This window comes from Cavia porcellus, unplaced genomic scaffold, assembly GCF_034190915.1.
Source record: "Cavia porcellus strain 051 isolate PalLab524CR breed Dunkin Hartley unplaced genomic scaffold, mCavPor4.1 scaffold_22, whole genome shotgun sequence".
NCBI lineage: Eukaryota > Metazoa > Chordata > Mammalia > Rodentia > Caviidae > Cavia > Cavia porcellus.
Window position 1 is genome coordinate 17869796 of NW_026947505.1, and position 26369 is coordinate 17896164.

A 26369-nucleotide genomic window follows, 5' to 3' on the forward strand; every position below is an offset into this window, starting at 1 on the left:
ACAAATTAAATAAAATTCAAATGAAGAAAACATTAGAAGTTAGAAGAAATACTATTCAAAGCCATGTTTAAAAATCCTCTGAGTTACAAGAAGACCTGAGTCTCAAACTGAAAAATACACAATAAGTTCTAATTATACAAAATCAAATCTTTAAATACTTCATAGTAAAAATACACATGATCATGAACAGAAAAATCTTTAAAGCTACCAAAAAAGAAAAGGTACAAAAACTACAAAGACACCAGTGAGAATAGACTCTCGTTACTGATAATTAATACAGGAAGACCCTGGATTCCTATCTACAATGTGCTGAGAGGAAATGTTCGTTTAGCAGTCTGTACTCAAAATGTCTACTGAAGCTAACGACACATTTCCAGATGTTTAAACCCAAGAGGTTTACCCCCACAAAATTATCTACTTAACTAATGTTCCTGAGCAAGAAAAAGAAACAGAATTCAGAAAGAAATGGAATCTAAAATGTAATAGAAAGAAAAAAATTTAAACCAAAGAAGCTTCTGCCCATAGATCAGCAACCATCACATCCATTGCCACAGCTGCACTGTGGTGGCTGCCTCAGTGTCTTGAGTTGATTCAGAACATTAACTTCCATGGTCATCATGACTTGGGAATAGCCCTGAGTCACACAGTGCTAGATCTGATGAGCCAGCAAATGAGAGCACACCACATTTTTACAAGCCTCCCTTCCCACCGAGTCAAATTTCTAATCACACCTTGTAAAGATTAGAGGACTTCACCAGCTGCAGCCACCTCACAATGCAGGACCCTTCTAACCTTTGTGTATGATGTAACAGAGGAGAGGGGCAGAGAGGGATGTGGCTCATCCAACCAATGCTTTTGTTCAACTTTGTCTTTTGTCTGCAATTGTCTATGAGATTGTCTAGTTTTTATTTTGATGTTTCATCTTGTTTTTATTTATAGTTTACTGTGAGACAGGGTCTCATTAAGTCACTTGGTTACCTAGCGTGGGATGAACTTGTAATCTTTCTGCCTCTGCCTCCCAGAGTGCTGGGGTTACAGACACGTGTTCCCACCCCTCACTCTTTTTTCTTTTTGTACTGGGAATTGAACTCAGGACCCTGCACTTGCAAGGCAGGCACTTATGCCACTGAGCTATATCTGCAGCCCCTACCTCATGCATCTTGTTTTATTCTGCTCCATTAAATAGATGAAGCGTTATTCCTCATTGGTAAATCAAGCGTGCTGTATATGAACTGAATTACACTCGCCCTGGGAATATGAAAATATTCTTTCTTCAATGCTGAGAATCCACTAATGCCTAGGCAAGAATGTAGATGTCAGTTCCTGAGTTTGTGCTCTCTCTGATGCTAGAGCTGCATAACCCTGCGAAGCACCGTCTTCTACAGAGCACTGCGAGCTTCTTCATGGCCACACGCTGTACCAGAACCCTCGGGCATGGGTGCGCACAAGTGATTGAATGTTCTTCCTCCATTTTATTCATTTGGAGAGAGAGAGACAAACTCGTTTGCAAAGCACTGCACTGACACCCTCGATTGGGCTGTAGGGGATGCTTTGTCGTCTACCCGGGGTCTCTCTAACTGTCCTCCACTCCCGCTCAAATCACTACATCACTGGCTTTGCTACAAGCCAGCCCTCATTTGGGTCTTCACGTTGTCTTCCAGAGGCAGTCTTCTGCTTTTATCTTTAAAAACCACTTTGTAATTCTCAAAACATGCCCCTCACTGGTCTCTTTTAAAACAAAAACAAAAATGGTTCCTTATGAACTTTATTTAACTGACAAAAAATAGTTCAGTGATTTTATGGAGTACAGTGGGAAGATTTGATTGATGCATACATTCCAGAAAGGTTCAAATGAATTAACAGGTCATCTCACCCGTTCCCAGTTTTGGGGGGAAGGTGAAGGTATTAAAATTTCCCTTGTCAAAGTCACATTTTTGTAAAATCGCACCATCATCTCCCTTTCATTGTCCTTTACTGTAGTGTCCCCGTTTTGGAATCTAACCCCTAAGTGTGGTGGGTAGAGGGCTCCCTGGTGCAATCTTTTTCTCCTCACTTTCATTAGGACATCTTAGTAATGTCCATGGATCCCTGGGACCTTGCTTCTAAACTGCATCACTTGCCCGGTTTTCTGAATTTGCACAGATTTGCACATCCAGGAAGCTGCCTGGCACACTCCTGTGATGCTTCATAGAACAGATTCATCGCATTTGAAAAGAAACTGTCACAGGCCAATATCAGCCAACTATTCAATTCTGTTTGTCCTGTGGTCCTTGCTGACAGAATCCCGATTTTTAATAGACTTTTCTCTTTATAACAATTGTATGTTTTCAGATAAATTGAGCAGAAAGTACAGAAAGTTCTTAAATACTGCTTTCACCTACACCCAATTTCCTCTACTCACTTTCATTAGTGTGGTAATAAATGATTTTAAAGGTTTTAAAAACTGGATGAACAAATGCTAATCGCTGTTAAATGTGGTGTGTGGTTTCCATGACAGTCCTGTCTGTACTGTAGAGTGGACAGTGAGCAGTCTGCAGTGTCATATACCCACTGTCACCATTTTATAACGAACATCTGCACTTCTCCTTCTCTTCCCCTCTTCTATCTTGACCTACAGGAAACCACTGATCCCTTCAGTTATCTCCTTAAATTTGCTTTTTCTAAAATGTCTCACTTTCGGGCCTACTGCTGCTTTTCCTTAGCAGTGAGCTCCTAAGAGTCCCACCTTGCCTTTCAACAGCACTGCTTGTCACCAAAAATTCTGCTGTGTGGATGCAATATACTTTAATCTGTTTTCCTACTGAAGGATAACTTGGTTGCTTCCAATTTCTTGACAATTATAAACAAAGCTGCTGTACATGTCCCCATTTAAACAAGTACACATTTTCAATACCTTCAGGTAAGTTCTGCTTTTATGAATTTGCCTCTTCCCGACCTAGTTTGGCTAGGATTCTTCCTCTGGCTTCAGGGAAAATATCCCAGTTGACACAAGAAAATACGGAGGTCTTTTTCTTCTTGCACATAGTTGGTTGTGTGGTTACGTCTACTCATCAGACTTGAATAGGGGCTTCCTTCTAAAAGTCCTCCTTTGGTCCTGGGAAGGAGATGCATTGAGAGCTGAGCACTGAACTGTCCCAGTCAGTGTAGTTGAGGACAGATCATTTGGAACAAGATGGAGCTGAAAAGGCCACAAAGTGACTCACAATCCCCAGATCCAGCACCATGCCTGTAATGCCTCACACACTCCTTGGTCATGTGAGACAACAATAAATCAAGCTTGAATTTCCTGTTTGTCCAAACATCCTAGTTGTTAATTTCATGTATCTTTTCACTTTCTCCTAGACTACTAATGAGATCATCGTCTATCTGGTCACTCAAGCCAGAAATCTGCACATCATCTTTGAAATCTACTTCTCAGTTACCTTGGGCACTACCCCCATAGCCAAATCTATCTTAAACCCACCGCCTGCCAAGTACTGTTTAAGGTATTCCCTTTTTCATACTTTTATAAATGCTCTAATTCAGACCACTATTATCCTTTTACCAGAATTGCTGCAAAGTCCCCTTGCTTCTATTCCTACATCTCGCCAAAACTGTTTCCGGAGAGTAAGGAGCAAGAGACATGGAGTCAGCCTGTGGTAGGAAGCCCTTTGTCAACCTCTAAGGGCTCCTGAAACTGATTAGCAAGCCCCTCGCATTGAGTGTTGCACGATGGGGCTTTAACTAACTAACCTCATAGCACCCTTTCACTGGGTTACCACCTTCACCACAGCGATCTGATTCCCATTCTGAGAAGACGCCTGCCCTGTCCTGTCTCGTCTGCACACTCCAGGCCTGCTTGGGCCCCTTCTCACAGAAATCACCAGCCTTTCCCACACATGCTTGTCATGTCTACATAACTGGGTCCTTCTCCTTTAGGGATCAGCACAAGGATCACCTGCCCAGAACAGCATCCACTGAGCACTCACTCGAATACTGGCTTTTCCTGCTCCCAGTTGAATCCCTGGCTTCCTTTCTAGTACTTACTACAAGGCTTTGGTTTATTTACTGCTTTCCTCTACTCACCTGTCAGGGAGAAGATTTTTCCAGATCGTTCCACATTTTGTGTCCTGCACCTAGTGAATGCGGCCCACACATAACTGGGATCAAACACATTTGCTCGCTGGAGGATGAGATGTCTTTGTCTTGCTTCTAATCACCAAATGTACCACCATATAGAACTTATCAAGATTATTGCTTTCATTTTTTAAAAAATGAGATGTGCATAGTAGAAAGGCAGAGAAAAAGGGAGAAGGTGGTAAGACAAAAGCATAGGGGAGACATTTTCTCAATTATCAGTTAATTGAAATCACTTCTGAGAATCATTAGCTGATCTTGAGAGCCTGAAAGCTTTTATACAAGTCTTACACCTTTTTTAGTTTTAGAATTTCATTCCAATCCAGTAGAAACGTAGTCTAGGTGGGTAGGGTTGCTCATGGATTCAACCACCCCATTCCACTTGAACATCCTTAAAAAGCACTTGAAGACAATGAGAAAGGTCACTGGGCTTATGATTCACTTGAGAGATTTTTAAAAATTTTCATATCTCACTGCCATGAAGAAAAGTTAACCTTCTTAGTCATTCAGAAACACATTAAATTTAATCAGTATACACCTTCCATTAAGAAGATGAGATGTTTTGGCTCATATTTTGTGTGGACTGCAGTAAGCACACAGATAAAACACTCTGAGCAGACATTAAGCTTTTGCACTGTGGAGCAATTTAGATTGATTTATCAGGCAGATGAGTTTGTTTGGAAACAGGGAGAGAAGATTATTTTTTAAAAACTCATTATCATTTAATCAATATCTAAATATTTTTTAGTTGTGGTGGGGTAAAGCTTTCATTTCAGGACTAGCACTTGGTTGAGAAATTCATTTATCTTCTGCCTTTTTGGCAAAAGAGACCCCACATAATTCTTATCACCTCTTTTTGGTGCTATCAAAACAGTCCTACCTCAACATGCCATTCATTATTTTAAAAATCTGCGTCTGTTGTTGCATATTTTATATCAAAGTGATGTTCTCATCAGATCGCTTTGTATGGGAGTCCAGGCTTCCGGTTCTCCTGTGTGACTAACCTGCCCACGTCTTCAAACTGCTCGCAAGGAAGTTCAAGTCCACCAGGAACTCGAAGCCTCTCTTGAGGGTTCCCCAGATCACCTTCCCTCCTCTTGGAGGCTCATGAATCTGTCACTTGGTCCTTGTTTCATCTTGCTGCCCCGCTGCAGTTGAACACCTCAGGTTTCTGCAGAGCCAATCCTCTGCTCTCTGGGGTCGCCTCCATCTTTCAGCTGTGCGGAGTGAGCCATGCGGTTCCATTTGTTTTACCTGGTCCTTCCAGTGGCGATGCTGATTGCATCACAAGGGCTCCACACTTGATTCCTGCCCAGCCAATCATGCTTTCCTCCTAGGGATTTGAAATTTGGATGGAGAGCAGCTGCTCCTTCTCCATGAAACCTCCCTGCCCCTTTGAAAAACAATCAGCACCATAAGACATTGTTTACATCAGCCAAAGCAGGGGATTTCATGGGGGGGAGGGCGAGGGAGAGGGGTGGGGAGGGGAGGGGAGGGGAGGGGAGGGGAGGGGAGGGGGAAGCAGCAAGGCAGTGGGGAGCAGAGTTGGGGGAAGAACCTGGCGGTTTTTCAGTTGTTTATTGCAGTTGTTACGAGCTTGGGGTTCTCTTCTATCTTTTGGGTTCCATGAAAAGTTCTGATATTCTGAAAACAGAAAACTCCTGTATGGCTTTGGCTGGTTTGAAAATTCCACTTAGAAACTAAAGAATGGAGGATAAGATTAGGCATTTCTCCCAACAGTGCTGGTACATTTTAGTTTTAGATAAATCCTAAATTGTGGACAGACAGGTCACTATGATCCATTTACCTCCCTTCTCAGTGAGAACTGCTGGGCTCAGTCACTGCCTTCACCCTTCAGGGTCTGTTGATAAAGAGAATTTAAAGTCGAAAGCATTTAGGGCTGTACTTTCAAAGAGTATTGAATCTCATGAGAACTTTTTTTTTTTTTTTTTTTTTTGTCTTTTTCGTTTTTATTGCTACTAGGGATCGAACCCACGACTGCCTGCTTGCAAGGCAGGCGCTTATACCGCTGAGCTAAATCCCCAGCCCCCCAAAAATTCAGGGATCCGGTGGCTCCTGGTATGGTGACATTGAGCAAGACATTTGTAATTGTTTCTCTATCTGAAATGGGGCTGCTGCCCTGAGAGATGCCATGAGGACTAACTAGGAGGCTGGAACATAGTTCAATGTTGCTCAGTTAGGACTTGGGGCAAGTGAGAAGAAACTGGTAACACCGGCCTTAAGGACAAAAGAACCCTGCCAGAGCCCATGAGGGAGAAGGCCAGAGTTAGGAGAGGCTCCTGAGGAGGTTGATTGAGAAAGATGCTTCTTCCCTGGGCCTTTGCAGAGTTATCTCCACCCTCAGATCTCATCCTGAGGTCCTTGGCAAACCAGGGCTCTTCCCTTTCAGAAGCAACAACCCTGCTGTTCTGTGCGCTAAGCATTCGCTCTGGAAAGGAGAGTGCTGACCGATGACTCGTCGGTCCTGATTGGACTCCTTATCATCAGGCGTCCGGGCATCGGAGGCAGGAAGATGGGATGGGATACACTTGTTGATTATCAGTACCTATTTCTGCAGTTAGGGTAGGTGGAGGGATGTGTCTCTGCAGGAAATATAGAGACTGCATCCAAGAATGAGGGCAAGAGATTTGGGAGAGGTGTCACCTACAGTTCAATAAATGCCAACTAATGTGTCTTTTATCTTAGAAAAGACTGTAAAAATCCCACATGCTTTGTGTTCTCCAAAATGTGATTATGGATAAGTTATTACAAATGTTGCTTAAACATTTGGTAAAATCTCATTGTGATTTTTAGAAATCACCCTGAGCAATCTTTTATATTTAATGTTGCACAAATCATACCTTGTCTTTTATCTGTGCCCCCTCTTTTTCTTTTATGGGGTCCCATCCTTCAGACTGCTAGAAAATGAGGTGTTTTTTTTTTTTTTTTTTGTCTTTTTCATTTTTATCGGTACCAGGGATCGAACTCACGACCGCCTGCTTCCAGGCAGGTGCTCATGCTGCTGAGCTAAATCCCCAGCCCCAGAAAATGAGGTTTTGGCCATGTTTTAATTCACAAAAGAGAACTCGGAATACTATTGTGCCGTGTCCAGATGCCTTCGGTTTCTTTTGTATTCCTGCTCCATGATTACTCCAAGAGCACTGTCCTCTTTTTTCTCATCATCAGATTTTTTCTGTAGTTTTTGGAGATGACCTTCTGGACACAATTGATGCCCTTAGTGTGTGCTTGGTCAGGGCAATCACAACTGGGGAGCCATTACTCAGTCCCACTTTTTAATGCAAAGGAATTGAGCTCCGTGGTATAAACTATACAGACACACCATCTTACTTGGGTTAGTATGTAAGTGTAAACAATTTGTTTTCCAGTGATAAATTATTACTCTATGTTATCTCTATTCTAATAATAAGGAAAAATGAATGAATTCCCTTATTGGTCCCTTTCTTTTGCCTCATTTTTATTTTCCCATATTGTTACCTCTGATTCATACTTTGCAGAAATGAGTACATTTTACATATACTTTATATCTAAATGCACACACACATAAAATAAATTTTGTGAAGCAATCCTCACTCTGGACATTGCACTTTAGTGTTATTATTCTATTCTATTCCTTCCCATGCTAGTTTATTTTATAATTGTTCTATTAAATCCTATAATTCAATTTTCAACTGACTGATATGTTTTAACAGTACAATTTGAAAATTGTTACTGAAGCTATACTTTTTCACTCATGATCACACACTCATATGTTTTCACATTTTCTTGTGGTCGAGTTCTTGTTTTAAGGCAAAATGACTAATACTTATATCTCCATTTAAAAAGGCATAGTACAGAATAAAATAATTATTCAGTATTTCCCTTTAGTACTGCACAGTTCAGACCGCTGAAGCACGTCAAAGAAGAACATTTGCCAACTAATGAAAACCAGGTAAACAGGGTTATCATTCAAGCACCCTGCTACCCACCTGAAAGGCTAGACATCTTTATGGTTTTGACCATTATGAATACCTTCCCCACATTTGCCTCATCAGATTCAAGATTTATATTCACCTGAGAAAATATTTCATGGGATGCACTCTGATTACCTCTAATACATTAAACAATTTATGAGCAAACAGAAAATTATGTCCAGTTTACTTTTCATGCACTGGGATTAAATTAATTATAACAACAGTATGTTATCTTTGAGAAGTGCATCATAAATCAGACTTGAAAACATCAGATCATGTTGGTTCATTTTTGATTCCATAGTCCACTGCTAAAATTTCAATGGTAATACTAATATACATTTGGTATATTAAGAGCGAACAATATAAATTTGTCCATAAATATTTTACTTACATTTTAAAATTAATATATCACTTTTAAAGTGCATAAGTCTGAAATTTTTCTCTCTGCTCTCTCCTCTTCCTTCCCTGCTCTGTGCATTTGTTTGTATAGGGAGACGTGGGCCAGCCTGTGCTACACACTTTGGAAGACTTATCAACCATCTCTGTTTATGTAAATACATCCTCGATGGTTCTAACCCTGGAAAATACTGTATTGAATTGCCAATGCGAAATAGAACATGGTACACATTGCACCGACACTTTGAAGCCTCTGTTTGATGATTTCACTCAGAGCTCACCCTCAGAACTGTGCTTTTCTCTGTAAACTGTGTCTTCACATGTCTGGCTCCTCTTGCTCGCTAAGGTTTCTGTTTCAGGGCTGAGCATCCCACTCCCCAAAGTGCCCATTCAACTCCAAGGGGGGATTCCACGAGTGCAGCACACAGTGTTGTGTTTGAAACCAGTCAGTTCAAGATCTGCTCTCCATACATGGGGAAAGCTGCTCAGATATTTCATTTGTGACTTTTAACACTCGGCAACTTTAATTCTGTTATGTGTAAGATATTGCAAACAATAAAATATTAGACTGTGAATTCTATTAAATGATCTTAAGTAGTATGCTTCTTTAATTTTTTAACTGCAAATCATTGTTTTGTCTTATGTAATTCAGAGGTAACAAAACAATTAAAAATTGTCTTCATGTGCTTGTCACTGTGCATAAGGACCACATTTATGTAAAGTGCATTTGACTACAAATAATCTATTTCTGGCTAAACAGTCCAGTTCTCTCTGTCTCTGTCTCTGTCTCTGTCTCTGTCTCTGTCTCTGTCTCTCTGTGTGTGTGCGCGTGTAAAAGCTGTAACTGATCCAGCACGGAAGAGAAATTGCCACCAAATGAAATAAAAAGCCGTAATTCTTTTCTTAAGATTTCCCCTAACATTAGAATAGTTTTCTTTCCTTTTTGCATTGAAGTAATTTTCTAAAGAATGTTTACTTCAGAAGAAATACAGGTGTAGAAACATAGGTTTAGGGAGTTGAGAATATTCAACCATAAATTTAAAAAATTGTATGAACTCGTGATTAGTTTTGAATTAATTAGCCAGATAAATTTAGCAGATTGTCCCTTTTTACTTGGTGCCCTGTGAAAGTCTAGTTTTCAAAGTTTACACATGTATAGCTCTCAGGTGAATGTAATCCATTCGTATATCAACTCATTGACTAATAAGGGGAACAATATTACATTGAAATTGGCCTAAACATTTGAGAAGCTTTACATATGGACATGTTCAATTTCACGAAAAAATGTAACATCAAGGCTTTAGTTTTTGAAAGGGTTTTGGCACAGATAGGACACTGTAGCCAGGAAAGCCTCAATCAGAAGTCCCTAGAAATTTACCTGTGACGCCATCTTCTCTGCCCCTGGGAATTTACCTATGGCGCCAAACCTAGGACCAATGGGCTACCCATGTATCCCTGATGCTCCCTTAGGTTCCACCCCAAACTGAGGCTACTTACATATCCCCCAGCCACGTGTCTGCCAGAGAGATTGCCGGAGAGATCACCAGAGGCCAGCAGTGGGGGGTGACGATCATCTCTCTCCATGTTCTCAGAATAAAGGCTGCTTTTTGTTTTATACTTCTCATCTTTTGGAAATATTTTTCATCTTTTGGAAATAATCCTGTCATTTGGTGCCGTCATTTGATCAGCAGGTGATTGACTCCTGGGACACACCCAGTTGAGTCCCCAGCTGATTCACAAACCAGATAACATCCTGGATTAATTCCATGCTTTTTCCTCTTCCAAGACGTCCTTGTCGCCAGCTGCCTGCACTCACCATCGACCACGTTTCTGGGGGCAGTCCCAGGCCGCCCCCGCTATGTCTGGACACTCGTCCCACCCCCATGTTGGGCATGCTCTGCTGGTGCGCTGGAAAGCAGCAGCTCAGCGGCTCTGCTCAGACGTGCTTTTTTTACAATTCAGCTCCGCTCAAGAGATGCTATTTTTTTTATTACAATTCTCAAACCATTTAATCAAGGTTATTGGCCACCTGATAATTTTACCAGCTTTGTTTATCAATCAAAGCCTTCACCAATCTCCCATTTAACAACTAAGGTTATAAATTCCTTTTTGCTGGAAACCACTAGCTCTGTTCAAAGACAAGGATTTTGTTAAAAGTTTTAATATTGTCTAAAAACAAAATTTTATTTGTCTTGGTTCATACTATTGCAAATAACAGGTTTAAGAAAAGTAAATGTGTTCAAAATTTGACAGTATTAGATCACTTTTCATAGATTTATTCATTAGATTGGTAAACCTTTACTGCAAAATGTTTCCATTAAAGCCTTTTTAGACAGACTAAAGCCTTTTTTTGTTAATTCCACGTGGCACCCTATAAAAAAGCGATATGCCATCCAGCTAAAGCCTGCTCTCTAATCTAAAATGCCAATATTAAACCTCTGCATTCTTACTTAATTCTACTGAAGTCCAAATCCCAAACAAAAAGGCAAAACTTGACCTTCAAACCTTATAGAGATCTTAATATGTTTTTTATGTTTTCAACAACAGAGATAATGATAACACTTGTGACGCTCAGAGTTCTGAGACAGGTAAAGCTGCTGGACTGTCCTAGCCACCAGAGAGTAAGTAAGTCAGCCTAACTTCTAGCTCTCACAGGAAATGTTGACACTGCCAGATTCATCGCTGACAAAAATTGCTGCTGAAGACTGAGGAGGCTCAGGGCCAGCAGCCCCCTTTGTGGGTGTCCGTCTCAGAGTCCAAGTTCCACTAAAACTCTCAGGTAAGACAATTCTCTATATTTGTGGACATAGAGGCCATATATACAGAGTTCTTCCTGAGTTTTCAGGCTGCTATATTAAGTGCTCAATCTCTATGACGGGGTATTGATGGTCAATCTATGCCATTTACAAACAGGGCCTATTTCATACAGGTCCCAGTCCTAAATATACAGGCTAACTTAGACACACTGAGGCCTCAACAGCTTCCACTTGTTATCGCTAGTAAACCTCTCCTCAGTGATATAAGACCACCCCCTTCCTTTCTTATTCACCAATTTCTCAGGTAACCCTAGTCAAGACTGACAGATACATTTTTGTCTTCTCACTTTGTTTATACTTTTTCAGGATACATAAAAGCCTTTCCCACAACCAGGTAAACTGCTGATACAACCAGGTTACAGCAACCCATGCCTAAATCAAAGTTGCTAGACTGCCATTCTGGTTTCACATCACTCAGGCTAAGAGGTGCCCTTTCCAGCCCTAAATCTGATCATTCTGAGTGGTCATCTCATCTTCTGTTGCCCACCAGTTTCTGTCTCACAAAGGCCTCGCAGCCACAGTTAACAGGCTAAGTCATGTTTTGTTATCCACTTTGGTTCCTAATTTCTTATGTTCTATTAATCATCATTTTTACAGCAGGACTCTTAACAGTATTTCTTACAGACTCCAATGTCATGCATACCAGAGACAAGCCTTACCCACCTACCCTTTTAACTTTATGCTTTCAGATGGGGGAATAAGCACCTCTTATAATTTCACTCTTCCTAGCCCCACATTTATTTTTCAGAATTCTGCCTTACCGTGCAAATGTTTCTACCTCAACATGGTCCTGATATAATGACATGTCTAAATCAAAGGCACCTTTCCTTCTGTCTCACCTGGGTCCTTAAATATGACAGTGCCATATCTCATAACATCTTGTCTCTTTGTTTTTCCAGCCTAACATATGTGCATTTACCAGTGAAGTTGTCCTGGCTAAAACACCTGACACCAGTGTCTACCTGGGCAGCAACCTTCATCCTGTCAACTCCCCTAGGCTCCAGTACAGCGCCCTCTGCCAGCAGGAAGTAGTTAAAGAGAGAAATCTTTGCCCCTTTTCATAATAATAATCATAAGACAGGATATGAAAGGGTTTTGGCCCAGACAGGACACTGTAGCTAGGAAAGCCTCAACCAGAAGCAGGAAACCCCTATCTCCCCCACCCCTAGGAATTTACCTGTGACGCCATCTTCCCCGCCCCTGGGAATTTACCTATGGTGCCAAATCTAGGACCAATGGGCTACCCGTGCATCCCTGATGCCCCCTTAGGTTCCACCTCAAACCGAGGCTACTTACATACCCGCCACGCCATGTGTCCACCGGAGAGATCACCAGACGCTAGCAGTGGGGGGTGCTGGGCATCTCTCTCCGTGTTCTCAGAATAAAGGCCGCTTTTTGTTTTATACTTCTCATCTTTTGGAAATATTTTTCATCTTTTGGAAATAATCCTATCAGTTTTAACAAAATGTGTTACCTTTGGGGGTTTTCTGTTCCACCAGACAGGACTTATTTACCTCTCTCCTACACTAAAATCTACACATTAACCTTTGCTCCTAGAGTTGTAAAATAGCCTGGTCAATACTGAATCAAGCTTTGTGCTACCCTGAAAGAACACCCAGAAATTTCTGGTGCCTATCTTCAGGTTCTGAGTAAGTTTTTGACAACTCTGCCTTTAATACCCAGGAGTCTGTTAGAGCCATCAGCAATCTTACTGAGGGTGGCAGTAGTTATGGGAACAAGATTATGATGACTTTTATACTTGCATGCTTAGCTCAGATCTCCCTCCCAAATTCCCACTGCCTGCAATGCAACACACTTAAACACCTAATGGACAGTTTATATTCAACACGTCTAGAGCTAAATCCTGAGCTTTCTGTTTCATAAAAGTTTGCACTCTTTAGTCCCCAGGCTCCTGTGATGGCTTTTGTATCCTCAAAAATGAGCAGGAGTTAGGGGGACCTCATTGTCTTGGTCTCCATAGGTAATCCATCAGAAGCTCCAAGCTGCCTTCAAATAGCTCCGTGTTTAACTTATCCTGTTCCGCACTCTCCCAGCTCCCAGGAGTCTTCCTATGGATGGGTGGAGTTACAGGGAGACAGAGCAGGACTTAAATTTGTGTACAAGCCAACTCTCAAGTCAATTCATTCTCTGCCGGAGTTCAGGAAGTGGTGTTCCTGTGTGGAACACGATTTCTTTGACTAATAATTCCACCTAATTATTTCTAATATCTCAATAACGTTGACAGGAACAGCCTTGATTAAAATATATTGTGAGCATTCTTTTACCATTTTTAAATTCTCAGCCTTTTTCTGATTATTTCCTGTGTGAAAACAGTCACTTTCAAATGAGTTGATTTCTCTGATCTACATGACCCTGTCCAGAGAACCTGAAATGCATTGATGCTTTAAGCTTAAAACATTTAAAAAATATTTGTGTATCTATTTTTGTTTAGAAACAATTTAATTTTTATAGGACTGCTATAACAAAACACCATAAACCAAGTGATGTCAACATTAGAAATTTGTTTTCTTTTTATCCTGGATGCTGGAAGTCCAAGGTCAAGGTTTCTTCTGCGGCCTTTTCTTGTAAGGACATAGTTCCTATTGGAGAAGGACCCAGCCATGTGACCTCATTTTGTTGTCATTTCCTCTGAAAGTCCTAGCTCCAAATACAGCCATTTCTGAGGTCCTGGAGATTAAGACTTCAACATACGAGTTTCTGGGGATGTGCTCATCTCATAATATCCCCCATCACAAGTGCCATGTTCACTCAGGAAACTCACACAAATGCTAAGGAATGAATCTATGCCACCAGCTGGCACAGCCACAGTCCAGAGTAAGGCTGGGCTTTAGCACCCAGACTGGGCAGTCCTCTCCCCCAAGTGCTCTTTCCTTCTGTCAAACAGAGAATGAAGTGCTTATGTCTGCACCTCTCTCTACAAAAGACTAAAAAGAAATTCAAAAATGAGATAAGAAGTTGGCAATGGTGATCAGTCATATTCTCTGGAAGCCCAGTCACAATGTAGGAGAACTGTAACTCTGGACTTGCTAGATGTCAAATGTGCTGAGTTCATGTTCCCCCCAAATCTTAGGATGAGCTTCAAAGGACAATGGAGGTTCAGAGTAGGAAAGGTTTATTGAGAGATAGCTCCTGAGAGACAGGAAAGAGTTCTCAAAGTGGGTGGCCACAGAGGGGCTATTTGTCAGGGGTAATTTATACATTCAAGTCACAGTGAGGATACAATGTGAGTTGAACTGCAATCAACTTATAGCATCACAAGTATAGCCACTTAGCTGATAGTGATCCAATAGGGAAGCCAGTCATGTAACAAGGGTATAGTGTTACATCTGTCTGTGACTTCTAAAACAGAAACATTCTTGGGAAAGAATGGGTCCTGATGTTCTGATCACACACTTGGGCTACCGATGCCTATTTGGTCTTACTGGATATAGTAGTTGATTGATTGTGTCAACTTGAGACATTCAGAAGCTTAACTAAATGTGTTTATCAACTCTACACCCTGGGGTGTGGAAGACCCACCCTAGGGTGACTCATCACCTAGACCATATAAAGAGGAAGGAGAAAGGATCAGTGAATTCCATTCTTTGGAGGAGCTCCAGTCTTCCCCTTTGGTTTGGGTGTCCTCTCCTGGCTTCCAGTGTAGACTCTTCAGCTTTCCTGCACAGACTCTTCAGTCTTATATCATAGAGCCTTCGGCCTTCTGTCGCAGACCCTTCAGCCTGCTGGTGCAAACTTACAGTAGACACTAGGGTGAACTCCACACCTTGGACTGAATCCCTCAGCCTCCAGAGTGCAGGCACCCTCCACACACTTCCTCATCGGACTCTGTGTCTGACCGTCGTAAGCCAATCTTGTCATTTCTTATACATTTGTATATCTTGTATTATATCTATTTTCTCTACTAAAACCCTGACTAATACAAATTTGGTACCGAGAGTGGTCCTAGAGAAACAGAATTGTAATAATGGCCTTCTTTAATGGCATTAGAAGTTCCTGGAGTTGGCTCTGCATTTTGGTGAGGCCTGAAGATACCACGCTCTCCCCTTCTACTTCTGTGGAGTATACTGATAATTCTTGGCATGAACTGTTTAAACTAAAATGCCTCATAGATCCATCTGATTATGATGTGAGATGTCAGAAATTTAGTGACTCTGTACAAAACAATCTTGAATATCTTTGGCAGAGTAGACAATATAATGATGCTGGATGGTTGGTCTTAGCCTCTTTTGACAAACTAATGAAGGAAAAATCCCATCTCCAGAAACAACCAAGAAAGTTAAAAGTTTCTCAGCATATCATGAGTGAAAATCTCCTCTCTTTTAGCCACAAGGCTGAGATTGCAGAAACCCAAACATGGTCCCTCATAATTCGAATTGGCTGAACTACAACATAAATTTAATGCTCAGCCTCATCTGAAGCAAAGATCAGAAAAGAATGGGATCCCATGAATTGGGATGGAGGTGTAGGGGAGGATCCTGAGGAAATTGAAGATACTGAATTTCTGGATGCTAATGAAGTTATTTTGCTAGAGGGAGAGATTTCCCCACCCAAAGTGGCAGAGGCATCACCACCTCTACCCTGGGCTGTATTGGAGTCTCCTAGTACACTTCAGGAAGCTAATCCCGTGTTGACTAAACAGGATTATGCTGATGTTCCTCAGGACCCACCCTCAACACCCTCCAGGGCCCATAACCAGGCTCAAATCACAAACAGCTGCTAAAGGTCAGATACATAGTGTGACCCATGAAGAGGTCCACTATACTCCCAAAGAGCTTCTTGAGTTTTCCAACTCTTATAGGCAGAGGCCTAATGAGCAAGCATGGGACTGGATTTTATGAGTGTGGGATAATGGAGGTAAAAACATACACCTGGATCAGGCTGAATTTGTTGACATGGGCCCCTAAAGTAGGGATTCTGAATTTAATGTCATAACTCGTGGAGTAAAGAGAGGTGTTAATAGTTTATTTGGATGGTTGGCTGAAGTATGGGTCAAAAGATGGCCCACTGGGAATGAGTTAGAGATGCCTGACATTCCATCGTTTACTATTAATGAGGGGATTCAGAGGCTCAGGGAAATGGGAATGCTGGAGTGGATCTGTCAAGTTAAAGCTAATCCTCCACATTGGGATGATCCAGAAAGCACACCAGCACCTTGAGAAACAGATTTGTGAAGGAAGCACCAGCACCCCTGAAAGGCGCTGTTATTGTTCTTCTTTGCATGCCAGACCTTACAGGGGGGACTGTGATTACTCAATTAGGACATTTAAGGAAAATGGGCTTGATTTGGTCCCACAGTGGTAGAGGTCAAGTGGCAGTACTTAACCGCCAAAAGCAGGTCCACGTACTTACCATAATGGGCAGCAGAGGCGGAACAATGATCAGAATAATCTGACACGTGCAGACCTCTGGTGTTGGCTGATTAGCCATGGTTCTCCTAGAAGTGAAATAGACAGGAAGCCTACAAAATTTTTACTAGATTCATATAATCGAAAAAATTTATGGGCAAATGAACAGAACCTTACATCAAATTGTGGTAACAGGAAATTATGGACCCTCAACCAGTTCCCAGATTTGAGCCAGTTTACAGACCCAGAACCTCTCAAATGATGGGGAGGCCAGGTCCCCGTGGAGAAGGATTCTGATACGCCAAAAATTTACACTGTGAATCTTTCTCCCATCCTTCCCCAGAGGGATCTGAGGCCTTTTGCCCAAGTAACTGTCCACTGGGGGAAGGGGAATGATCAGACATTTCGGGGACTACTGGACACTGGTTCTGAACTAACACTGATTCCAGGGGATCCAAGACATCAGTAAGAGTAGGGGCCTGTGGAGGCCAGGTGATCAATGGAGTTTTAGCAAATGTCCAACTCACAGTGGGTCCAGTAGGTCCTCGGATTCACCCTGTAGTCATTTCCCCTATTCCAGAATGTATGATTGGGATTGATGTTCTCAGTACCTGGCAGAATCCTCACATTGGTTCCTCACCTGTAGTGTGAGGGCTGTTATTGTTGGGAAGGCCAGATGGAAGCCACTAGAGTTGCCTTTGCCTGGTAAAATAGTGTAAGTAACAAACACAGATGCTGTTTGGAGACTCTGGCAGGCCCCCATTGGTGAATTACAGTGGAGGCCTTTAGGATTTTGGCGTAAGGCTCTGCCATCATCTGCAGACAACTACTCTATCTTTGCGAACAGCTGTTGGCTTGCTACTGGGTGCTACTGAAAACTGAATGTTTAACTATGGGACACCAGGTCACCATGCGACCTGAGTTGCCTATCATGGCCTGGGTATTATCTGACCCACCAAGTCATAAAGTTGGACAATCACAGTAACAGTCTATCATCAAATAGAAGTGGCAAATTCATGATTGAGCTAGAGTAGGTCCAGAGGTACAAGTAAATTATATGAGGAAGTTGGCCAGATACCTATGGCTCCTATACCTGCTATGTTGCCTTCAGTTTCCCAGCATGCACCTATAGCCTTGTGGGCACCATATGATCAGCTGTCAGAGGACGAGAAGACTGGGGCCTGGTTTCCCAATGGCTCTGCATGTTACGTAGGCATCACCCACAAGTGGACAGGTGCAGCATTATAGCCCCTTTCTGGGATACCCTTAAAAAACAGTGGTGAAGGGAAATCATCACAGTGGGCAGAACTTCGAGCAGTGCACTTGGTAGTACATTTTGCCTGGAAGATGGCCAGATGTGAGACTGTATAGTGATTCATGAGACCATTTGGTCTAGCTGGATGGTCAGGAACTTGGAAGGAACATAATTGGAAAATGATGACAAAGATATCTGGGGAAGAGATGTGTTGGATAGACCTCTCTATATGGGCAAAGAATGTAAAAATATTTGTTTCCTATGTAAATGCTCACCAGAAGGTAACATCAGCAGAAGAGAACTTTACTAAGCAAGTGGATAAGATGACTCGTTCTCTGGACAGTGGTCCACTGCCTTTTTCAGCCACCCCAGTCATTGCCCAATTGGCCCATGAACAAAGGGGTCATAATGGCAGGGATGGAGGCTATCCATGGGCTCAGCAACATGGGCTCCCACTTACCAAGGCTTATCTGGCTACAGCCACTGCTAAATGCCCAGTGTGCCAGCAGCAAAGGCCAACACTGAGTCCCCGAGATGGCAGCATTCCCAGGGGTGATCAACCTGCAACTTGGTGGCAGGTTGATTATATTGTACCACTTCCATTATGGAAGGGGCTGTGCTTTGTCCTCACTGGCATAGATACATATTCTGGATATGGCTTTGCCTTTGCTGAACGTAATGCTTCTAAGACTACCATCCGTGCACTCACAGAATGCCTTATCCACCATCATGGAATTCCACATAGCATTGCCTCTGACCAAGGGACACATTTTACAGCTAAAGAAGTGAGACAGGGGACTCATGCTCATGAATTCACTGGTCCTACCATGTTTCTCACCATCCAGAAGCAGCTGGATTGATAGAAAGGTAGAATGGCCTTTTGAAGACACAGCTACAATGCCAGCTAGGTGGCAACAGTTTGCAAGGCCAGGGTAAGGTACTTCAGAACACTGTATATGATTTGAACCAACATCCATTATATGGCCCTGTGTCTCCCATAGCCAGGATTCATGGGTCCAGGAATCAAGGGGTGGAAGTAGGAATGGTACTACTCACCATTACCCCTAGTGACCCACTAGCAAAATTTTTCCTTCCTGTCCCCATGACTTTATGTTCTGCTGGCCTAGAAGTTTTGGTTCCAGAGGGGGAAGGCTTATACCAGGAAGCACAACAATGGTACCATGAACTGGAAGCTAAGACAAACCCCTGGTCATTTTGGTCTCCTCAAGCCTCTGAAGAAACAAGCTAAAAAGGGAGTCACAGTGTTGTCAGGGGTGATTGACCCAGACTACCAAGGGGAAGTTGGACTACTACTCCACAATGGCGGAAAGGAAGAATATATGTGAAGTGCAGGAGATCCCTTAGGTCACCTTTTAGTACTACCATGCCTTGTCATTAAGGTTAATGGAAAATTACAGCAACCTAATCCAGACAGAGTGACAAGTGGTCCAGAATCTTCAGGAATGAAGTTATATGTCACTCCACCAGTGAAAGAACTGAGATGTGCTGAGGTGCTTGCTGAAGGCCAAGGGAATACAGAATGGGTAGTAGAAGAAGGAAGTTCTAAATACCAGCTATGACCCCATGATCAGTTACACAAAAGAGGATTATGATTACTATTTCTCCCCAAATATGGTTTTAATGTAACATAATTAGACTAAATGCTGGTTTTCGGGAATTGTTAAATTTGTGTTATAATATTAAAGTTATAAACTGATAAGAGTAAGCATCAACCAAAAAAAGTTGCATTGTATATTCTGGCAGGGAATTAGTGCATTTCCATTTGTATGAAGGATAGTTATAACATGTTAGGTGCAATTCTATGCATGTCTGTGTATCTGGAATTAGTTTAAAGAAATGTGTCTGGCTGCCAAGTTGACAAGGGGTGGATTGTAGTTGTTGACTGACTGTGTCAACTTGAGACATTCAGAAGCTTAACTAAATGGTTTTAGCAACTCTACACCCTAGAGTGTAGAAGACCCACTCTAGGGTGGCTCATCACCTGGAGGTATAAAAAGGAAGAAGCGAAGATGAATGCATTCCATTCTTGGGAGAAGCTCCAGTCTTCATCTTTGGTTTAGACGTCTTCTCCTGGCTTCCAGTGTAGACTCTTCGGCTTTCTGGTGCAGACTCTTAGCCTTCCATTGTAGAGCCTTCAGCCTTCTGTCTCAGACCCATCAGCCTGCTGGTGTGGACTTGAAGGAGACACTAAGGTGAACTCCAGACCTTGGATTGAATGTTTTGGCCTCTAGCATGCAGACACCCTCTGCAAGCTTCCTCATCGGACTCTGTGGCTGACCATCGTAAGCCAATCTTGTCGCTTCTTTCATATCTGTGTATCTCATGTTATATCTATTTTCTCTACTAAAACCCTGACTAATACACTGATCTAAGTGATACCAATACAATATAATCTCAAAGTACTGTTGATCTCTTAGGGAGCACGTAGGTCGGCTCCAGCCACTATTCTGTTGTCTTTATTCTTCCCCTAACTTGTTTAGGAGTCCAGTCCCTTTTGGACTGTATTGTTAATTCTATGTAACTTAGCTGCCTATAATAGTAAGGAAGATTCTATTCTGTACTTTGAAAAAGTGACTATGGTGTTTTATTTTTACGTTAATCATATTTTTCAATTTTATATATAGGATAATTCAGTCAGTAAAGCACATAAAATCAAGAGAGCTTTGATTTGTCAAAGTAGTCTTTACTTTGTTAAGCAGAAGATCTCGAAGGGCTTTGCAGTTGGTGATAATAGCCAAGCTCTAAGTAGGAGGAAATAGTTATGATATTTTAAAAACTGCTAATTGAAGCTTTCAGTGCCTGTCAGTGTTGTGGTGATTTTGGTGCTGAAATCTGTACTCTTTTATTTTTCTTTGTCAGTGGTGTTCACCATGGTAACTTTAATAAAAGTTCCCTCCCAAATGTTTTCCTTCCCAAGTGCCGAGCACTTTTTAAAGAAGAAGGCTGATAACCTGGTAGGAGTGGGTGTTTGGAAAATAAAGGAAAAGACTTCTACATCCTTTATGATTGCTGTGGGGGATGGGAGGTGAGGAAATCATTGAGTAGATAAAGCTTACGGGAAGGAAACATTTTACCTTGTTTTGGGATAAAATTAATTTGATGTTAGAAGTAGGAAATTAATTTAAAACACGCCAAAGAAACTTGCTTTTTGTCAAATGTCCTTATTTCTGATTTTAAAGTTTAGACAAGCTTTCTTCCTGCTGCCCTTCAGGTATTGTGGAGGATGCTGTTGTCCATGCTGGATTTAACCCCAACCTGACTCAGCCAGGTCTCCCTGGATCCTTTCTTGGAACCACACTAGAAAACTTAGGCGGAACTTGCTTGCTTTATCAAATCTCTCCCAGTTCCTTCCCGTTTTATTTTCTAATTTACAGAGGTGAAGGGAACCCAGAGTTTTCAGACTTAGTCACACATTGAGATCTTTAGAAAACACCAGTGTCAGTAATTTTAAGAGATTATACGTTAGTGGGTCTAGGGTGACACTCAGGTTTAGAGGTTGTTTTTAAGCATACAAATATGGCTGGAGTTGAGAATCACTGAATTTATTGGTCTCAAAGGCTGCTTCCAACCATCCATTCCAAGGTGTTTATCCACAAACTGATGTCAGCAGGCATTGTCTATGATACACACACCCATTAGGTACCTTTGCTTTCCCATTTATATACTTTTCTGTGCAGGATTCAAGAAAAAAAGGCAATAGCATTTTAATTTAAGACACCTAGCACTGCAATCTTCCTTACCCCACTCTATACCTACCTACAGTAAATACTTAAACTCATGTCAGTGTTCATTGAAGAAGTAATGATTTCACTTGGAAAACATATTGGTTTTCAAACAGTTGGTCAAACAGTTGATTAAAAGACTCACTAGATTCAGTATCTTTTTTATGAGTGGAAATGGCCAAGAAAAAGCTAACGGTAGGATTCACAGATGACTATAAAAACTTTTTACCTAGTGGATGATCTTTCTCTTTAAAATAGCAATTCTCTAAAAAGAATAAAAAGTAAAATAAAAAATTAAAAATATTAAAAATAAATAAAATTAAAAATAATAAAAATTAAAAATAAATAAATAAAATGAAAATAAATAAGATAGCAATTCTCCTCCTTGAAAGGATATTAGAATTTCTTGGGAAGGTTCAACAAGCCTCATATCCAGGCTATAGCCATTCCAAATTAGAATTGCTGCACCAGGAACAAGATTTTGTTCTTTAAAAAACAATTCTCAACAATCGTCTGAAAATCTGAGCCAGTGATAAGAATTGCGGGCTCTAGGATGGAACTGTGCGGATGAACTCTGCTGAGCCGTTGACCAAGGCTGAAACACTAAGAGCACAGTCGCTGAACCCCAGGTGGGGATGCCCACCTTCCTGCCCCAGTGGAGGTCACTGAGGGGAAGAGGATTCCCCTCTCGAGAAAATCTCCACAGTGAGGGAAGCCGACTGCTCTTTGAAATGTTCTGAAGTACCAGACTATGATCATTTCTTCTAAAGATGGCAAATGACACGTTTCATTCTTAAACTGATGAATAAGATCTAGGCCATAAACTACTTTGGAGATGACTGAAATAACAAAAAACAGATGAAATTTTAGGATATAAATTTGGCAGGCCAACTTAGAGCTCAGGAAGGCATGGTGAAGTACGCCTTTGAAGTTTCTGGTAGACTGGGTCCTGGTAAATAAGAAGACATTTTAGGGCTGGGGATTTAGCTCAGTGGCATAAGCACCTGCCTTGCAAGCGCGAGGTTGTGAGTTCGATTCCCGGTACCGATTAAATAAAAAAAGACATTTCAGCAAGATTCCTCTCCATGTGTGCACAGATTGTGTAATTCATTATTCAAGAGCCTAAAGCCTGATACTGTAGTGTAAATGTGTGCTTAATTGTTATTCTGCAGCTTGGTTCTAGTATCTTCCCAAAGCCTATAAATCGTTATCAAACAAGAAAATCAAGCAATTCAGCTCTCTGTTCTGCATCTGAGCTACATTATCTACCTTCAGCATAAAATGGTATTCACTCATACGGACAGTTAAACTCTCAAATAATGAACTTGGATCAAAGAAATGATTTGCTAATGCTTTTACAAACAGAGGGTGATTTCCTCTCAGTCACATATGCCAAATCCTCTTGTTTTCAGTGGCTTGGACAGAAAGCCAAGGCCAACATTCATGGAAGAGAATGATAAACGTGTTAGTAGAGGTAAGTTTAAAAACAGTTACCTTCACTTTATAGCTGAGCTCTTTTCCTTGAGATGACTCCATGGTACACTGTAAATTTGATAACTTATAATTTGTTAATTCTTGAAATCACACAAAGCAAGCAATTGTTTAGAATGAAATAATTGCTTTAATATTCATAAACTGGAGAGAGAAGCTGAATTAGAAGTCATCTGGGATCTGAATCAGCACTACCTGAGTACAGAAAGCATTCTACTTATGTGCACAATTAGTTTTCTTAATATACATAAGCAAAGGATATTTGTTCTACCTGATACACTTGTTTTCATGAACCCTTCTGGGATTAAATTTAGTTCGATTAGTTGGCTGGGCATGATACAGGTTGAACACCCATCAGTTCCAGGGCCTTGGCAAAGTTAATCTCCAGGGGTTTGCCGGTGCCTTTGGTGAGTCTCAGGGCTCGGATGCAGCCTCGGAATCTAACGTTGGTGGTCAGGCCAAACTGCTTGAGGTCATCTGAAAAGACAAAGCGAAAGGACTCAGGGCCTCCTGCATGCCAAGGAAGTGCTCTACCACTGAGCTACACCTCAGCCCTCCGGAGCTCCTGGATTTGAAATGTTAAGAGTGTGTTTCACAGCCAGCTGTTAGCTCGAGAGTGAACTGGAACACTGTAGTATATAAAATTAGTGACTTTTTTTTCAGCTTTGCTAATAGAGTTGTAGTAAAACATCAAATTTTTAATAGTAACTATTAATAGTGGAAACTTCATGAATGATGAACTTTAAGATCATACAAGTAATTTGGAGTGAACGGATTTAAAATGGTTAAGTTATGCAGTGCAACAAAGCTACTGATCACATGCTTTGGCTGTTGAATTAGGATTTGGGTTTTTGAAAGTGGCTTTATCACTTTTTCACAGTGAACAAATAAATCCCAAAATGTTAAATCGGTTGGACGCTCGCACACACACAACTTCCTAGCTTTGATGAAGGAGAGCCCTCTGTCAGAAAGCCAGGAGGTGCTAATCAGACTCCCATTCCACTCATCTTGAATGGCTAAGTATGCTGTCTCTTTCGCATTATCAAGAGATTTATTTTGGTTGAAGTAGGAAGACTTTAAAACTCAGAAGCAACTTTGGAAACAGGCTCTCTCCTCTGCCCTCATTACTTCTGTATCTATTGCTCTGTCTACCACTGCTGGGCACTCTATATTGTATTTGTTCTGTTAAGCAGCACAATTCTACATAAACAGAGACGCAAGTTCCTCCTGCCAAAATGTGGAGAGACCAGTTCCATCATCTGTGTACTACAACACTTGGTAAGAAGCACCAGGCTTGTTATGTCTACGATTGGTCATTCTTGTTTATGTGCACTTCAGAGGGGTAACTCACTGGATTGTGTGCTACACATATGTGTGAGAGGATTGTGAATATAGATTTATTGCTTGAGTTCTTTGGCAATATAAAGTCTTTACTAACCTAAGGAGGAAATTAGAACTGGAGGAAATAAAGTTCCACAATGCTTTATGATCCCTTTGGTATATTCATTTTAAAAAATCAGAATGAACACCAGCTCTGGCCTCGATTGCTGTTTAATGCCTCGTGTCTTATATAAGCCACATTCATTTCCTCTAGCCTTCTCCTTCCCGAGGATAAGGCCTTGCAGGCTAGCACGAAAAGCTGAGCCCCATGTGGTTTGTATAAGTAGTTTACTGATTTCACAGACTGGGAAACGTTAGGCAAAATGTTATTTACGAGAGGAGATTCTGAAATTAGGAAGCAAGTCCGTGTAAGCACACATCCTCAAACATGCTTCTATAAAGATAAATGCTTTGAAATCACAAACATAATCAGCCATGAGCTTCATGCTGGAGAGGCCAACGCTTACCTGGGAAGCCCCCAACAAACACAGGGTCATTGGTATCCGCTGATGTAGATGCGGGATTGGGGCTCTGGGCCTCCACCTGGTTCCCATCGACCGTGAGCTCCAGGCGGTGTTTGATCTTGTTGGCAGTGACTTTATGCCATTGTCCATCACACAAGTACCCCGGGACTCCAGCGTCGTAGACAGCAGTGAAACGACCGGCGCCATTGTCCACGTGAAACATAAGCTAGATGGCAGGAAAGGGCACAATTACAGAGGTGGCATTAGTAGAGTTTCATGATGGTTCACATATTAAAAATCAGCTGCAATCATTTGAAGTGACTATAACTAAAGCATATTAAATTTTTTTAAAGGAAAACTTGACACAAATTAAAATTTAAATCTAATCACTGAGAGTCACAAATTATGTCCTTTATTTTTAGCCACTGTTTGTATTAATATGCAAGACACATAAAGCTGATTCTTCTTTCCAAAAAAAATCTCAAGTTAGGCAAAAAAAGAAAAGAACCTAATATACACAGCAAAATCCAACCACTTTTTTTTGTAGTGTGTGAGCGTTCTCAGTGAACCTTATAAAACTTTTGGAAAAGATGTTATTTAAAGTGATTCATTAGTTTGGGTTATAAACTCCAAGGAACTTTTAAAATTTAAAATCTTGATGTTTTAATTGTATTTCTTTTCTTACTCAATTCCATTTTACACCAAGATTGAGAGTTACATAAATTACTTTTTTGGGCATGTTTCATGTCAAAAGTGCCAAAGACCCAACCCAGAGACCAGTTAAATCCCTAACAATGAAAAACTCAGATTAGAAGTTCTCCCGTAAATGAGAAAAATCTGTTTTTAGTAATATGAAAAGGCTCCTGAAATTTGAGATACCAGAGTTCTTTTGAAGCTGATGAAGAAAAGAAACGCCAAAATATTAAAAACATTAGTCAATTTGGCAACGCATTTCACAACGTTAAAAAATAGTTTTTAATGAAGATTACAAGTGCAAGTAAATAGGTATATTTTATAAACATTTCACTCATTTATTTGCACTTCTAGTCATCTCTGCACAAAGTGATGTAAACACTAGGGACAAGTTTAGTATGCTGAGTGGAGTTCGTAACAGGATTTTGCATGCACAAGAGGCTTGATGAGGAATCAGGGTAGAGGGATGTGTTCGTAACAAGGATGGTGATAAACAGGTGAAGAAGTGAAGCTTACTTGAAAAGGTGCATTGAAAATTTGTGGAAACTGGTAAATGCTGCTTATTTGTTCACCCCCCCCCGCCCCCATAGGTCCTGGAATGATTGTTCTATGTTGCCTGTGAGGACATTTTTTTTAATTTTAAAGACAAAAGAGGACATAACAAAGCAGATCAGATGG

The 26369-nt window shown here is 41.2% G+C and overlaps 1 protein-coding gene across 5 annotated transcripts in view; it reads right to left on the reverse strand.

The window, feature by feature from the left end:
* Window positions 1-23261: 23261 nt before the first annotated feature.
* Window positions 23262-26369, reverse strand: part of Lama2 (laminin subunit alpha 2) — a 553946-nt gene continuing 550838 nt past the window's right edge. For all 5 annotated transcript variants that reach the window (XM_063232872.1, XM_063232874.1, XM_063232873.1 and 2 more), the window contains 2 exons: window positions 25002-25224; window positions 23262-23631 (listed from right to left, as the gene is read on the reverse strand). In XM_063232872.1, coding sequence (XP_063088942.1) covers window positions 23474-23631; window positions 25002-25224 — 381 coding nt within the window. In that variant the 3' untranslated portion in view covers window positions 23262-23473. The remainder of the gene's footprint in view (window positions 23632-25001; window positions 25225-26369) is intronic.